The sequence below is a fragment of the Pleurodeles waltl genome, chromosome 7, assembly GCF_031143425.1.
Source record: "Pleurodeles waltl isolate 20211129_DDA chromosome 7, aPleWal1.hap1.20221129, whole genome shotgun sequence".
Taxonomy (NCBI): Eukaryota; Metazoa; Chordata; class Amphibia; order Caudata; family Salamandridae; genus Pleurodeles; species Pleurodeles waltl.
In genome coordinates, this window is record NC_090446.1 from 205,136,515 (window position 1) to 205,153,385 (window position 16,871).

The 16,871-nt window shown below is 45.7% G+C and overlaps 1 protein-coding gene across 2 annotated transcripts in view; it reads left to right on the forward strand.

Annotated features, from left to right (window-relative positions):
- Positions 1–16,871, forward strand: part of LOC138303973 (serine/threonine-protein phosphatase 4 regulatory subunit 1-like) — a 284,441-nt gene that overhangs the window by 211,294 nt on the left and 56,276 nt on the right. For both annotated transcript variants that reach the window (XM_069243582.1, XM_069243581.1), the window contains one exon: positions 7,487–7,645. In XM_069243582.1, the coding sequence (XP_069099683.1) occupies positions 7,487–7,645 (159 nt within the window). The remainder of the gene's footprint in view (positions 1–7,486; positions 7,646–16,871) is intronic.

Sequence of the window (16,871 nt, forward strand, 5' to 3'; positions counted from 1 at the left end):
CGGTTCCGGTGCAGAGGTCAAAGAGGTGCCCAAAACACATAGGCACCTATGGTGAACAGGGGTGCTCCGGTTCCAGTCTGCCAGCAGGTAAGTACCAGCGTCCTAGGGGGGGCAGACCTGGGGGGGTTTTGTAGCACACTGGGGGGGGGACACAAGTAGGCACACAAAACACACCCTCAGCGGCACAGGGGTGGCCGGATGCAGTGCTGGTTCCAGGCATCTGGTTCCTTGTTACAGGCATTCACGGTCAGGGGGATGTTCTGGATTCTCTCTGCAGGCACTGCTGTGGGGGTTCAGGGGGGTCGTCTCTGGCTACTCACGGGCTCGCAGTCACCGGGGAGTCCTCCCTGTGGTTTTGGTTCTCTGGATCTCGAGCCAGGGGTGTTGAGTGCAGAGTGTGAAGTCTCACGCTTCCTGCGGGAAACGTGCAGTCTTTGGAAGTTGCTTCATTGTTGCAAAAAAGGGGCTGGTTTTGAGCAGGGCCACTGCTCAAGGGAGTTTCTTGGTCCTTTAGTCCAGGGCAGTCCTCCGAGGCTTCAGAGGTCGCTGGTCCCTGTTGGATGAGTCGCTGGTTGCAGGTTTTCAAAGTTGGAGACAGGCCGGTAGGGCTGGGGCCAAAGCAGTTGTCGTTGTCCGTCTTCTCTGCAGGCTTGTAGGTCAGCAGTCCTTCTTGTTTCTTCAGGTTGCAGGAATCTAGTTTCCTAGGTTCTTGGGTGCCCCTAAATACTAAATATAGGGGTGTGTTTAGGTCTGCGAGGGCAGTAGCCAATGACTACTGTCCTTGAGGGTGGCTACATCCTCTTTGTGCCTCCTCCCGGAGGGGAGGGTGGGTCACATCCCTAATCCTATTGGGGGAATCCTCCAAACTCAAGATGGAGGATTTCTAAAGGCAGGGGTCACCTCAGCTCAGGACACCTTAGGGGCTGTCCTGACTGGTGGGTGACTCCTCCTTGTTTTTCTCATTATTTTCTCCAGCCTTGCCGCCAGAAGTGGGGGCAGTGGCCGGAGGGGGGGGGGGGGGGGGGGGTATCTCCACTAGCTGGGATGGCCTGGGGCGCTGTAACAAAAGGGGTGAGCCTTTGAGGCTCACCGCCAGGTGTTACACTTCCTGCAGGGGGAGGTAAGAAGCACCGCCACCCAGTACAGGCTTTGTTCCTGGCCACAGAGTGACAAAGGCACTCTCCCCATGTGGCCAGCAACATGTCTGATGTGTGGCAGGCTTGCAGAAACTGGTCAGCCTACACTAGAAGTCGGATTGATATTCAGGGGCATCTCTAAGATGCCCTCTGGGTGTATGTTACAACAAATTGTACACTGGCATCAGTGTGCATTTATTGTGCTGAGAAGTTTGATACCAAACTTCCCTGTTTACAGTGTAGCCGTTATGGAACTGTGGAGTTCGTGTTTGACAAACTCCCAGACCACATACTCTTATGGCTACCCTGCACTTACAATGTCTAATGTTTTGCTTGGATACTGTAGTGGCATAGTGCTCATGCACATATGCCCTCACCTGTGGTATAGTGCACCCTGCCTTAGGGCTGTAAGGCTTGCTAGAGGGGTGACTTACCTATGCCACAGGCAGTGTGAGGTTGGCATGGCACCCTGAGGGGAGTGCCATGTCGACTTAGTCTTTTTCGCCCCACCCGCACACACAAGCTGTGAGGCAGTGTGCATGTGCTGAGTGAGGGGTCCCCACGGTGGCATAAGACATGCTGCAGCCCTTAGAGACCTTCCCTGGCATCAGGGCCCTTGGTACCAGGGGTACCAGTTACAAGGGACTTATCTGAGTGCCAGGGCTGTGCCAATTGTGGAGACAATGGTACATTTTAAGTGAAAGAACACTGGTGCTGGGGCCTGGTTAGCAGTGTCCCAGCACACTTCAGTCAAGTCAGCATCAGTATCAGGCAAAACGTGGGGGGTAACTGCAACAGGGAGCCATTTTCCTACAACATTGAAAACACCACAAAAACTACTCCACACCAATTTAGAAAAATAGCTATTTAGCTGCATAAAACAATACCAAAACAACAAAAATCTAATATGCACCAGTCAAGGTATCACTTTTTATAGGTTTAAGTTAGTCTTAATCAATAGTAATCAATGGATGTATCTCTTTAGCACAAAGTACCTGGAATGCATAGAACATAAAACAATATTTCGGTTCCGTACTGCGAAGGGGAGGTGAGATGCCGGAAAGTAAATCAGTGCGTCAGTTTTTCTGGCGCGGTGGAGGTGATGCATCAATTCTTTCCTCGCAGGAAGGCAGTGCCTCAATTTCCATACATGCAGCCTTGGTTCCATACTGAGGTGTGGGGATAAAGTCAAATAGAGGCCCAGGAACAATGCATGGTGAATCTTGTTGCGCTGTGATGATGTAACTGAGGTGAAACAGGTGCTGTGTTGATTCTGTGGGTGTTGCATTGGGTTTTCAGCCACGGGACAGGCTTTGTGCCGATTGTCCAGCCGCAATACTTTGATGCATGGATTTTCTCTTTTAGGTGAAGTCTTTGATGGCCCTGAAACTTCTTAAAAGGAAGCAAGCTGACAAGCCCTTGGAAATCACTTGTGGTGGTAAGGCCAAGTCCTTCCACTAGAGTCAGAGAGCAGCAGAGCAACAAGCAGAAGAGCAGTTTTTTCAGAATAGCAGTCCAGTTGAGTCCTTTGGGCAGCACTGCAGTTCTTCAGACAGGGTCCAGTTGTAGGTCCAGAAGTGTCACAGACCCGGTTTATATACACCTAAATGTGCCTTGGAAGTGGAGGAGACTTCAAAGAGTGGTTTTGAAGTGTATCAGTTTCCCTTTCAGCCCAGTCCTGTCTGCCAGGAGAACTGTAGGGGGTTGTCAGTCCTTTGTGTGTGGTCAAGCCACTACCCTTCAAATTGTAAGTGAGAGCCCCTCCACCTTTCCTGCCCAGGAAGACCTTTCAGTATGCAGTTGAATGCAGATGCAGCTGAGTGTCCCCTGTTTATGGCTGTCTGGGTGGAATGCACAAGGAGCGCTGTCAACCAGCACAGACTAGACTTAGATTGGCGACAGGCTGTAAGGCACAGAGAGCAGAAAGTGCAGAGACATGCCTACTTTCTAAAAGTGAAGTTTCTAAAATAGTAATGTTAAATACAACTTGACCAGTAAGCAGGATTTGTCACTACCTTTCCAACCATGATAATGCCTCTGCTTTCAGATAAGAAGTTACCACTTAAAAAAGTGCATAAGATAATTTACTTTGCAGTCCTATGAGAGGAGCGGGCTTCACAATATTGGAAAATTACTTTGTGAGTTTTTCACTACCAGGATGTGAAAAACTCAAAAGTATATGTCCTGCCTTTTACTTAAATAGCACCTTGCCCTATTGGCTACCTAGGGCTTACCTTAGGGGGGGGGGGGGACTTATGTGTAATAAAATGGGAGTTTTAAGGCTTGGCAAATAGTTTTAAATGCCAAGTCGAAATGGCAGTGAAACTGCACACACAGGCTTTGTAATGGCAGGCGTGAGACCTGTCTAAGGGGTTACTTACATGGGTGGCACAATCAGTGCTGCAGACACACTAGTGTCATTTAATCTACAAGTCCTGAGCAATTGTAGTGCACTTTACTAGGGACTTAAAAGTAAACTAAATATGCCAATTCATTAGGAACCAATCTTACCATGTTTGGGGGAGAGAGCACTTTAGCACTGGTAAAGTATGCAGAGTCCTAAAACCAGCAAAAACTAGATCAGAAAAATGGAGGGAGGCATGCAAAAAGTTGGGGGAAGGCCACTCCGAGGCTGTCAGGTCTAACATTATGCATGCGTGAAAGCAGGCCTTTATGCCTTCTTTGAGGTCCATCTCTAGAGGATCCTCTCTCAGGTGCAAATACTGCTTGCCTACAAGGGATCTTCTGACCTGATTGACTCCTTAGACATGTCCAATAGAGTTTACCGGCACATGGAGGAATAGGATTTGGAGACTTATAACTGGGTGTCAGTCTGCCACTTTCTTCAGGGTGGTTATTCAGGTGCGATTACAGGTTCAACTATTCATGTGGTTGTCTCTGTCCGTTCCCACTGATCCCTCTTTGTTTGAGAAGATGTGCAACATGATCTGGAAGATAGCGCACAACTGCAAAAACAACAGAAGATGGACGGAATGCAGAACAAATCAAACATTCACCCTCAGTCATGGATCTGGGTTTAATCCATCAGTTTTTTTGCTTGCCATGCCATTCCAACTTATACCCAGCCATATGCAAATCAGTCTTGACCCTGTTCCCCATGGCAACAGTCCAGCCCGAACTACCAGGCCAGGTTCTCCCTGGACCAGATACAAGCATCCTGGGACCGGTTTCAGGGTATCACCCTTCATCAGCAAGGCTAGCTTGAATCTGGTGGCATAGCAAACATGGGACCCACGTCTGGGCATACCCTTCCCACTTGGGGTAGACAAATGCAAAAACAACAGAAGATGGACGGAATACAGAACAAATCAAACATTCACCCCCAGTCATAGATCTGGGTTTCATCCATCAGTTCTTTTGCTTGCCATGCCATGCCATTCCAGCTCAGACCCAGCCATATGCAGATCCGTCTTGACCCTGTTCCCCATGGGAACAGTCCAGCCCGAACTGCCAGGCCAGGTCCTTCCTGGACCAGAAACAAGCATCCTGGGACCGGTTTCAGGGTATCACCCTTCATCAGCCAGGCTACCTTGAATCTGGTGGCATACCAAGCACGGGACCCACGTCTGGGCATACCCTTCCCACTTGGGGTAATCAACTGTTCAGTATTGCTACATATTAGATAATTTAGTACACTGATCTGCTGGAAATTAGTATTTGGCTCCATTTGACTCGTCATAGAATTAACCTGCTTTCGCAGCACAGTGTTTATATCCTCCGCCAGTCCTGAGACCCATGGCTTGTATGCATGCAGATTGAGCAGTGTCAACTAAATGCCTTGTGCTTGCCTTCAAAAGGAACTGATATCATTCTGGTGCAGGCAGACAATGATAGTATGTTATCAGGGCTGTTATGCTTGACTTCCTTGCTTAACTAGCACTACTCAATCCCACCACCTGGGTTTTATTGCTTTTTGACTTTCTATCAGAAGCATTCTATCCTCATGAATTCTAGGACACCAAATGTGGTGCTTGTTTTCTTCCTATTTGCTACCTTGTCGTTAAACAAATTATGTGTGCCCATTGACTCTGCACACAGAACATCATAACAACAAGCCTCTGTGTGCTGGTAATATAGCCATAGTGATCTGCGCCAACTAATGCTTGTGCCTGCACTAGGCACAGATGACTGTGGCGTGAATGTTTAACAGCAGACGAGGCAGCTCTCTCGTCTGTCATGCTTGGGAAAGGTTTTATGCCTGACATCTTTTTCTTTGTTTTATTCATTTAGTTAATTGTTTATTTTAACTGTGTAGCATATCTGTGACTAACAGGGATAAACTGCGCAGATTAACACAAACACCCATTTTGTTTTGTTATCATCAGCGCACCCATGTGGGGCTAATGGTGTGCAGATATTAAACAATGTATTTTATCTTCATCTAGTCACCCTCAAAGTGCAGAAGTGGAATTCATAGAAATGTGTAGCAGGGCAAAATTGGAGTTGTAAAACAAATTGAACATGCTTTTATAAACTTTCCGATATGCCACATTTGTCAGTGATATGTAAGCAAAAATATGACTCTGGTATGCGTTTCAGAGAGTTATGGGCTCACGGATTCTTTGTTTCTGTACTTCACAAGCCAGCACTCTATAGACAGAATGTCTCAAAAAGGAACTTTCAGGATTGTTGAACTACCAATGAATAAGTCAACAGCCATTTATTTTTGTGCCATTGTCAAGTAGGCCTGCCTTTTTAAAACATTGTGCCCATCTCAGAAATGTGATTTCTGCCATAAAATTACTTTTATTGCGGAAAATACGTCCATATATGCCTGCCAGGAGTTTACAAAAGTATTCTTGGCAGGCAAACTTGGATTTATCACTAGAGATTTCTCAGCCAAAATCTGCAGACAAATGTACAGTATTAAATCCCACGCAGGTGGTGGGATGGGAATATTGCACTGTGTGCTTAGCCTTGTAAGTTTGTGAATACCCATAAACGTATTCCTTTGGGCATGCAGAAACTGAAACCTGCCACTTTCCTACCACGGAAATTGGTGTAAACTTAATCCAGTCAATGGCTGGAGTAACTCCCCTCCCAGGATCAACAGTGTCCGTTTAATTTTTTTATTTTTGTGTAGAGAAAAAAAGTGCATTTGCACAGGTGTCTGCACAACTATTGTGCTCAAACCTGTGGTACGCAGATCGGCAGGTGTGGGGAGGAAAGAGGAGCTTGTGTAAGGTGTTGCATGACATTTGCAGGAGTATATCTTGAAACCTGTGCCCGGTGCAGAATTCCAGGCGTTATCACCGAGAACGTTTGTGAGGTCCCAGACAGCAGTTATTCTGCACCGTTATGCTACTTGAAGGCCAACAAACACATTATTGGAAGGCCTATCCATGTTCCATAAGTAGTGTGGCAACTACAGCTCTTCTTGCGAGGAATGGTTCAGCACTGACATTTATCGAGCTATACACAACACAAATGTTTTATAAGCAGTGATTTCAGACTAAGATTTCAAGCAAGTTGAGCTTGCGTAATCATTTTGACTATTTACCTTTTTTACGCCTTGATTACCCTCAGTTGGCACTAAACAATTAGTTTGATTTGGTCTTCTGTTTATGTTCTGAAAAACATAAGCAGCATGGGTATCTTTTTGAAATTCATAATCACTCTTCTTTCTTCCAAATGAAGCAAGAGATGATTGCCTCATTACTGATAAACATCTTTTTTTTTTTTTCAGATCGTCCCAAACTTGTAAACGTCCCCAAACTGACAGTGCCCCACCCTGTTAAGCATTGAAGCAGTTGTATGAGGGTGATGCCTTTGTGCCTTCTTTTCTGATTATTTTCTCTTTTTTACAAAAGAATTAAGGAAGCACTGTTTGGATGTTGCTTCTGTTTATTATTACACTTTTGTATCTTATACAATTTATTTTTCAACTCCAAAAATGTCCATAAAATGTTTCCCAGAAGATAAGCATATTAAAATAAAATTTTGGATAGAGAAATTTGTGGTAATGCATACATCTTGTGTTCATGAATTCAAATAAATATCTGTAATGGCAAAGTAGGATTACGGGTACGTAACACATCCATGTGCCTTTCCAACTAGTTTGAAGGAAAATCAGTTTGGAATGTTTAGATCTCAGTACTACAATACTAATAATGACAGTATATTTTTATATGTTATGTGCCACGGTTTCTCCTTCTAAGCACTGTAAAGAAACAGTACGTCTGTCTATAACCCTGTGTATTTCTTGGAAGTCTTAGAGCAATTTGTTTTCACTTCTATGTTTGAGCATCTAACGATAAAACTAAACTAGAGTATGACCTTTCTCTAATCTGATTTATTTTAATTAGGTTTTTTGTGTTTTGTTGTAACAGATCCCCAAGTTTTTGGAGCTGTGTTCTGATAGCGTATGGGGAATGCGCAAAGCTTGTGCAGAATGCTTCATGGCTGTGTCTTACACCACCTCCAGTGAAATTCGAAGGACCAAGCTCTCCCCTCTCTTTATCAATCTGATCAGTGACCCGTGTAGATGGGTACGTTTATCTATTGCATTAAACTGAGAAACTGTTGCAAGGTGCGCTTTTTTGCCATCATTGGTACCTTATGTCACATAAAGAGGAAAAGAAAAATTAATCATGCCTGTAATTTTTATCATCTACCAGTTAAAAGGAACTGCACTCTAAGTCTGTTTTTGTTTACTTCTCTTCTAGGAAAAAGAGAAACTCTGTAACACTTACTTTTATCTTTTAAAATATCTTCCACAGGCACACAGATATTAGTTATTAGTAGTAGATTGTATGGCATAACAACAAATGCCTTACGTAATCATGCTTTTACCAGGCATGATAAATATATTCACGGTTAGTAATACCCCAATATATATATATATGTGTGTGTGTATGTATGTGTGTCGGAGCGTTACAAGTTGTTTTTCTTTGAAGAAGTCTTTTCGGAGTCATGGGATCGAGTGACTCTTCCTCTCGGTTCCATTGCACATGGGCATCGACTCCATTGTTAAATTGTTTTCTTTCCGCTGTCGGGTTCAGACGTTTTTTCTCTTGCTCTGAGAAACCTTAGAAAACCTTCCTTATTCGTCAGTATTGTTTAGATCGCGTTCCCAATCTAGCATCGAACCGTAGTACCGTCGGAAACTTTCTTTTCACCCTTCAGGGCGCGTGCACCCACCTCTGGCCTATTCAGGCCTACCGTGTGGAAAGCCTGATGGATCGGACTCCATTCCGATTCTGCTCTCGGTGCCACGCGAAGTATCCCTATACAGACCAGCACTTGTTTTGTAACTTGTGCCTTTCTCCAGACCGTTGGGAGGAAAACTGTGAGGCCTGTCGATCGTTTTGTTAAAAAAAGACTCTCAGAGATCACAGAGCCCGAAGACTCGAAATGGCGTCGAAAAGCAGTGAACATCTAGACGTCGCTGAAGAAGAGCTGGCGCAGACAGCAGTCTCCATCCGAGAGACCGACATCAAACAGGAATCCGAGGACGACAGACCAATCACAGCTGGATAGTGTGTGAGTACGTCTGCCCTTACACCCCTGCACAAAAAACATTCCAAGGCTTGGGTACACCACTGCCGGAAGGCCATGGTTCGGCCCAAAAAAAGACTGTCAGCGACTGTCCTTTGGGGTCGTGCCGAAAAAGGCCACTCCTTTGTCGACTTCGGAGTCGAGTAAATCTATCAAAGGCTCCATTTCGGACTCCAGTAAAAAACCTGTCTTCGGAGTCGAAAATTTGTCAGTCCGCTTCGGAGCCGAGACCTTCCACAACATTTTCGGTACCAAAAAGACAACAAACTACGGAACCGAAAAAATCCTCATATACAGAGGAACAAGGACTTTAAAAAAAAAACGGAGAGAAACCCATACAACCTCTGGGGAAGAGTCAGACATTGAGCCCATTTTAAAAATTATGGGTGAGAGACAATCCAGGATACACATCCATAAAGACACAGGAAGGATTGTTACTGCACCTCCTTTAAAAACAAAAAGAAAGCTGGCTTTTCATGAGGCACTGGACACTGTACAGCCACCAGCAAAGGTGCAAAAACAAAAGGAGAAGCCAATACCTCTTCATACTTCTCCTCATTCTCCACAATTATCTCTCACCTCACACCAGCCCTCCACCAGTGCCTTCTCCAACACACTCATTTTATTCACAAAGAAATATGGCAGACCTATGGGATCTTTATGACCGTGATTCCCATACCAGATAATGACCCAGATACTTACCCATCAAAACCATCTCCACCAGAAGATATCACTGCATATAACCGGGTCAAATCCAGGGCTGCAGCTAACCATGGGGTAACAATGCATTCAGAGCCATTGGAAAAATATGTTTTATTTAATACACTATCTTCAACACATTCCAAGTACCAGTGTCTCCCAATGTTACCAGGCATGGTAAAACAAGCAGACCAAATTTTTTGCGAGCCTGTAAACTCTAGGATTACCACACTTAGAATAGAGAAAAATATAACCCCCTGACCCAGATTATATTAGACATCACCTGCCTCCAGATTCCGTGGTAGTCAGTGCAGCACGAAAGAGGGCAAATAGCCAGTCTTCAGGAGATGCACCTCCTCCTGATAAGGAGAGCAGAACATTTGAGGCAGCAGGGAAAGAGTTGCTACACAGGCAGCAAATCAATGGCGAATTGCCAAGTTCGATGGCATCTGTCGCTGTAGATACGCATGTTTTGCAATAGCTCGCCATCTGGTGTTGGGCCGGAGTGTTACAAGTTGTTTTTCTTCGAAGAAGTCTTTCGAGTCACGGGACCGAGTGACTCCTCCTTCTGTCTCCATTGCGCATGGGCGTCGACTCCATCTTCGATTGTTTTTTTTCCGCCATCGGGTTCGGACGTGTTCCTGTCGCGCCGAGTTTTGGAACGGAAAAATAGCTAAATTTCGGAAGATTTCGTCGGTATTGTTGCGTTCGGGTTCGGCGTAGTTAGATTCAACACCGCGTCGAAGGATCGAAGAGCTCCGGTGCCCTTCGGGGTAGTTTTTTCGATCCCCCGTCGGGGCCCGGTCGGCCCGACCGCGTGCTGAAGAACGCCGATGGAACGGACCCCGTTCCGTTTCTGCCCCAAATGCCACAATAAATACCCCTACACAGACCAACACTTGGTCTGCAACCTGTGCCTGTCACCTGAGCACAGCGAAGACACCTGCGAGGCCTGTCGTGCGTTCCGGTCCCGAAAAACACTCCGAGACCGTCGAGCCAGAAGACTTCAGATGGCGTCCGCACCGACAGCCCAACGGGAGTTCGAGGAACAAGAAGAGGAAGGTACCTTCTCGATCCAAGACTCGGACTCCGAAGGATTCGACGATACACAAACCGTGAGTAAGACGTCGAAATCCACTCAGAGGAACATTTACAAGGCCCAGGGGACGCCACTGCCACCAGGCCATGGCTCGACCCATAAATTCGGTGACCAACCGTCGGCACCGAAAAAGGCCCAAACAGTGCCGAGATCGTCCGACTCCGGTCGAGACACCGGCACACAGCCTTCTCGGGACCGAGAAAGTGCTGGAGACAAGCGTCGACACCGAGATGCCGGTGTTGACACGGCTCGACGCCGAGACAGCGGGCCCGACGAAGATCGGCGCCGACAGGTTTCGGCACCGAAAAAGAAAAAAGTCACCTCGGAGCCGAAAAAGGACGCTGACATGGTTTCGGTACCGAAACAAGCTGCAACCGACCCAGCTTCAGGCTCTTATACAGAAGAGCACTCGCTAACCTCACAAATGCAAAAGCATAGGTTTGAGGAAGAGCTACAATCAACGGATGTGGACCATACGCAAAAGCGTATTTTCATACAGCAGGGGACAGGAAAGATAAGCACCCTTCCCCCTATTAGAAGAAAGAGAAGGTTGGAGTTCCAGACTGAACAGACACCACAACCAAAAGTGGTGAAAAGAGTTACTCCACCACCCTCTCCACCGCCCGTGATTAACGTCTCACCAGCACAAACTCCATCACACTCCCCAGCTCACACCACCATGAGCCAGGGTGACCAAGATCAGGACGCATGGGACCTATACGACGCCCCAGTGTCAGATAACAGTCCGGAGGCATACCCTACCAAGCCATCTCCACCAGAGGACAGCACTGCGTACTCTCAAGTGGTGGCCAGAGCAGCACAATTTCACAACGTAAGCCTCCACTCAGAACAGGTCGAGGATGATTTTTTATTCAACACACTCTCCTCCACCCACAGCTCATACCAAAGCCTGCCTATGCTCCCTGGTATGCTCCGGCACGCAAAAGAAATCTTTAAGGAGCCGGTCAAAAGTAGGGCAATCACACCAAGGGTGGAAAAAAAGTATAAAGCGCCTCCTACGGACCCGGTTTTCATCACTACACAGCTGCCACCAGACTCTGTCGTTGTAGGAGCAGCTAGAAAAAGAGCCAACTCCCACACATCTGGAGATGCACCACCCCCAGATAAAGAAAGCCGCAAGTTCGATGCAGCTGGTAAAAGAGTCGCAGCACAAGCTGCAAACCAGTGGCGCATCGCGAACTCCCAGGCACTACTTGCGCGCTATGACAGAGCCCACTGGGACGAGATGCAACATCTCATTGAACATCTGCCCAAGGACTTACAAAATAGGGCAAAACAAGTGGTTGAGGAGGGACAGGCCATTTCCAACAACCAGATCCGCTCCTCCATGGACGCTGCAGATACAGCTGCACGGACAATTAATACATCTGTAACTATCAGAAGGCATGCATGGCTCAGAACGTCTGGCTTTAAACCAGAGATTCAGCAAGCAGTTCTCAATATGCCTTTTAACGAAAAGGAACTGTTCGGCCCAGAAGTGGACACAGCGATTGAGAAACTCAAAAAAGACACAGACACTGCCAAAGCCATTGGCGCACTCTACTCCCCGCAGAGCAGAGGAAATTACAGCACGTTTCGTAAAACACCCTTTAGAGGGGGGTTTCGGGGTCAGAGCACACAAGCCAGCACCTCACAGGCAACACCGTCCAGTTACCAGGGACAGTATAGAGGAGGTTTTCGGGGACAATATAGAGGAGGGCAATTCCCTAGAAATAGAGGAAGATTTCAGAGCCCCAAAACCCCTACTACTAAACAGTGACTCACATGTCACTCACCCCCTCCACACAACACCAGTGGGGGGAAGAATAAGTCAGTACTACAAAGCATGGGAGAAAATCACTACAGACACTTGGGTTCTAGCAATTATCCAACATGGTTATTGCATAGAATTTCTACAATTCCCTCCAAACATACCACCAAAAGCACAGAATTTGACAAAACATCATTCCAATTGCCTGGAGATAGAAGTGCAGGCACTATTGCAAAAGAATGCAATCGAACTAGTGCCAAACACACAAATAAACACAGGAGTTTACTCACTGTACTTTCTGATACCAAAGAAAGACAAAACACTGAGACCAATCCTAGACCTCAGAGTAGTGAATACTTTCATCAAATCAGACCACTTTCACATGGTCACACTACAGGAAGTATTACCATTGCTAAAACTGCACGACTACATGGCAACTTTAGACCTCAAGGATGCTTATTTCCATATACCAATACACCCATCGCACAGGAAATACCTAAGGTTTGTATTCAAAGGAATACATTATCAATTCAAGGTACTGCCTTTCGGATTAACAACCGCACCAAGAGTCTTTACCAAATGTCTAGCGGTAGTCGCTGCACACATAAGAAGGCAGCAAATACATGTGTTCCCATATTTGGACGACTGGCTAATCAAGGCCCATTCGTTCATAGAGTGCTCAAATCACACAAATCAGATCATACAAACCCTCTTCAAACTCGGGTTCACCGTCAACTTCACAAAATCCAACATTCTGCCGCGCAAGGTACAACAATACCTAGGAGCCATAATAGACACATCAAAGGGAGTAGCCACTCCAAGTCCACAAAGAATTCTAAATTTCAACACCATCATACAACGCATGTATCCAACACAAAGGATACAAGCAAGGATGGTGTTACAACTCCTAGGCATGATGTCTTCATGCATAGCCATTGTCCCAAACGCAAGACTGCACATGAGGCCCTTACAACAGTGCCTAGCATCACAGTGGTCTCAAGCACAGGGTCACCTTCTAGATCTGGTGTTAATAGACCGCCAAACTTACCTCTCGCTTCTGTGGTGGAACAACATAAATTTAAACAAGGGGCGGCCTTTCCAAGACCCAGTGCCACAATACGTAATAACAACAGATGCTTCCATGACAGGGTGGGGAGCACACCTCGATCAACACAGCATACAAGGACAATGGAACGTACATCAAACAAAACTGCATATCAATCACCTAGAACTTCTAGCAGTTTTTCAAGCACTAAAAGCTTTCCAACCAATAATAGTTCACAAATACATTCTCGTCAAAACAGACAACATGACAACAATGTATTATTTAAACAAACAAGGGGGGACGCACTCCACGCAGTTAAGCCTGCTAGCACAAAAAATTTGGCGTTGGGCAATTCACAACCAAATTCGCCTAATAGCACAATTTATACCAGGGATCCAAAATCAACTCGCAGACAATCTCTCTCGAGATCACCAACAGGTCCACGAATGGGAAATTCACCCCCAAATTCTGAACACTTATTTCAAACTCTGGGGAACACCTCAGATAGACTTGTTTGCGACGAAGGAGAACGCAAAATGCCAAAACTTCGCATCCAGATACCCACACAAACAGTCCCAAGGCAATGCCCTATGGATGAACTGGTCAGGGATATTTGCTTACGCTTTTCCTCCTCTCCCTCTCCTTCCTTACCTGGTAAACAAACTCAGTCAAAACAAACTCAAACTCATATTAATAGCACCAACTTGGGCAAGGCAACCCTGGTACACAACGCTGCTAGACCTATCAGTAGTACCCTGCATCAAATTGCCCAACAGGCCAGATCTGTTGACACAACACAACCAAAAGATCAGACACCCAGATCCAGCATCGCTGAATCTAGCAATCTGGCTCCTGAAATCCTAGAATTCGGGCACTTACAACTTACCCAAGAATGTATGGAAGTCATAAAGCAAGCCAGAAGGCCATCCACCAGGCACTGCTATGCAAGTAAATGGAAGAGGTTTGTTTGCTACTGCCATATTAATCAAATACAACCATTACACACAACTCCAGAACATGTAGTGGGTTACTTGCTTCACTTACAGAAATCTAACCTGGCTTTCTCTTCCATTAAAATACACCTTGCAGCAATATCTGCATACCTGCAGACTACCTATTCAACTTCCCTATATAAGATACCAGTCATTAAAGCATTCATGGAGGGCCTTAGGAGAATTATACCACCAAGAACACCACCTGTTCCTTCATGGAACCTAAATGTTGTCCTAACTAGACTTATGGGTCCACCTTTTGAACCCATGCACTCCTGCGACATACAGTTCCTAACCTGGAAGGTGGCATTTCTCATCGCCATTACTTCCCTACGAAGAGTAAGCGAGATTCAGGCGTTTACAATACAGGAACCTTTTATACAACTACACAAGAATAAGGTCGTCCTAAGGACCAATCCTAAATTTTTGCCAAAGGTTATTTCACCGTTCCATCTCAATCAAACAGTGGAACTTCCAGTGTTCTTTCCACAGCCAGATACCGTAGCTGAAAGGGCACTACGTACATTAGATGTCAAAAGAGCATTGATGTATTACATTGACAGAACAAAAAACATCAGAAAGACTAAACAACTATTTATTGCATTTCAAAAACCTCATGCAGGAAACCCAATATCAAAACAAGGTATAGCCAGATGGATAGTTAAATGCATCCAGATCTGCTACCTTAAAGCTAAACGACAGCTGCCCATTACACCAAGGGCACACTCAACCAGGAAAAAAGGTGCTACCATGGCCTTTCTAGGAAACATCCCAATGCAAGAAATATGTAAGGCAGCCACATGGTCTACGCCTCACACATTCACCAAGCACTACTGTGTAGACGTGTTATCCGCACAACAAGCCACAGTAGGTCAAGCCGTATTAAGAACATTATTTCAAACTACTTCCACTCCTACAGGCTGATCCACCGCTTTTGGGGAGATAACTGCTTACTAGTCTATGCAAAACATGCGTATCTACAGCGACAGATGCCATCGAACTGAAAATGTCACTTACCCAGTGTACATCTGTTCGTGGCATCAGTCGCAGTAGATTCGCATGTGCCCACCCGCCTCCCCGGGAGCCTGTAGCAGTTTGGAAGTTACCTTCAACTATTTGTATATGTATCATCTCAACCTTAAGTAGGTACATACTTAGTCACTCCATTGCATGGGCACTTTTACTACAATTCAACTCCTACCTCACCCTCTGCGGGGAAAAACAATCGAAGATGGAGTCGACGCCCATGCGCAATGGAGACAGAAGGAGGAGTCACTCGGTCCCGTGACTCGAAAGACTTCTTCGAAGAAAAACAACTTGTAACACTCCGGCCCAACACCAGATGGCGAGCTATTGCAAAACATGCGAATCTACTGCGACTGATGCCACGAACAGATGTACACTGGGTAAGTGACATTTTCATTCTCAAGCACTGCTAGCCCGCTATGATAGGGCCCATTGGGATAAAATGCAGGATATTATACAGCATCTCCCAAAAGAACACCAGAAGAGGGCACAGCAAGTGGTAGAGGAGGGGCAAGCCATTAGTAATAATCAAATAAGATCTGCCCTTGATGCTGCTGACACAAGTAGCGTAAACACTGCCATCACAATCAGAAGACATGCATGGCTGCGCTCCTCTGGTTTTAAACCAGAAATGCAACAGGCTGTACTTAACATGCCTTTTGATAAAAAGCACCTCTTTGACCCAGAAGTGGACACCACTATTGAAAAACTGAGAATGGACTCAGATACTGCGAAAGCAATAGGCGCTTTGGACACCACACCATATAGAGGTTCATGTTGCAGGCCACAGTTTCGAGGAGGTTTTAAAGCACAATCCTCAGAGGCTTCCACCTCACAAACAAAGCAACCATATCAAACCCAGTATCAACGAGGAGGGTTTAGAGGAACATATAGAGGTCAATACTTTAGGATTAGAGGTAAATTCCAAACCTCTAAACAAACAACAACACAACCTAAGCAGTGACTTCCTTTCCTCCCTTCCACTCCACACATCTCCAGTGGGGGGAAGACTACAGCAGTTCCACTCTCATTGGCAAAGTATCACACAACTGGGCCTTATCAATTATCCGCAATGGCTAGTGCCTAGAATTGATAACCACCACTCCAAACATTCCACCACGATAGCACATGTTGTCCCCAGAACATACAGTTCTGTTACAACAAGAGGTTCAATCTCTACTACTCAAACAAGCAATAGAATTAGTTCCACAGTCCCAACAATCAACAGGAGTATATTCACTATACTTCCTAATTCCCAAAACAGATGGCACCCTCAGGCCCATGTTAGACCTCAGGCCCCTCAATCTATACATCTTGTCAGAGCATTTGCATATGGTAACTCTGCAAGATGTTACTCTACTACTGCAAAAACAAGATTTTATGACTGCTCTAGACCTCAAAGATGTGTACTTTCACATACCCATCCACCCAGCACACAAAAAATACCTCAGGTTTGTCTTAGCAGGAAAACACTACCAGTTCAAAGTGTTACCATTTGGCATAACAGCTCCAAGGGTGTTCACAAAGTGTCTAGCAGTAGTAGCAGCATACTTAAGACAACACATCCATGTCTTTCCATATCTGG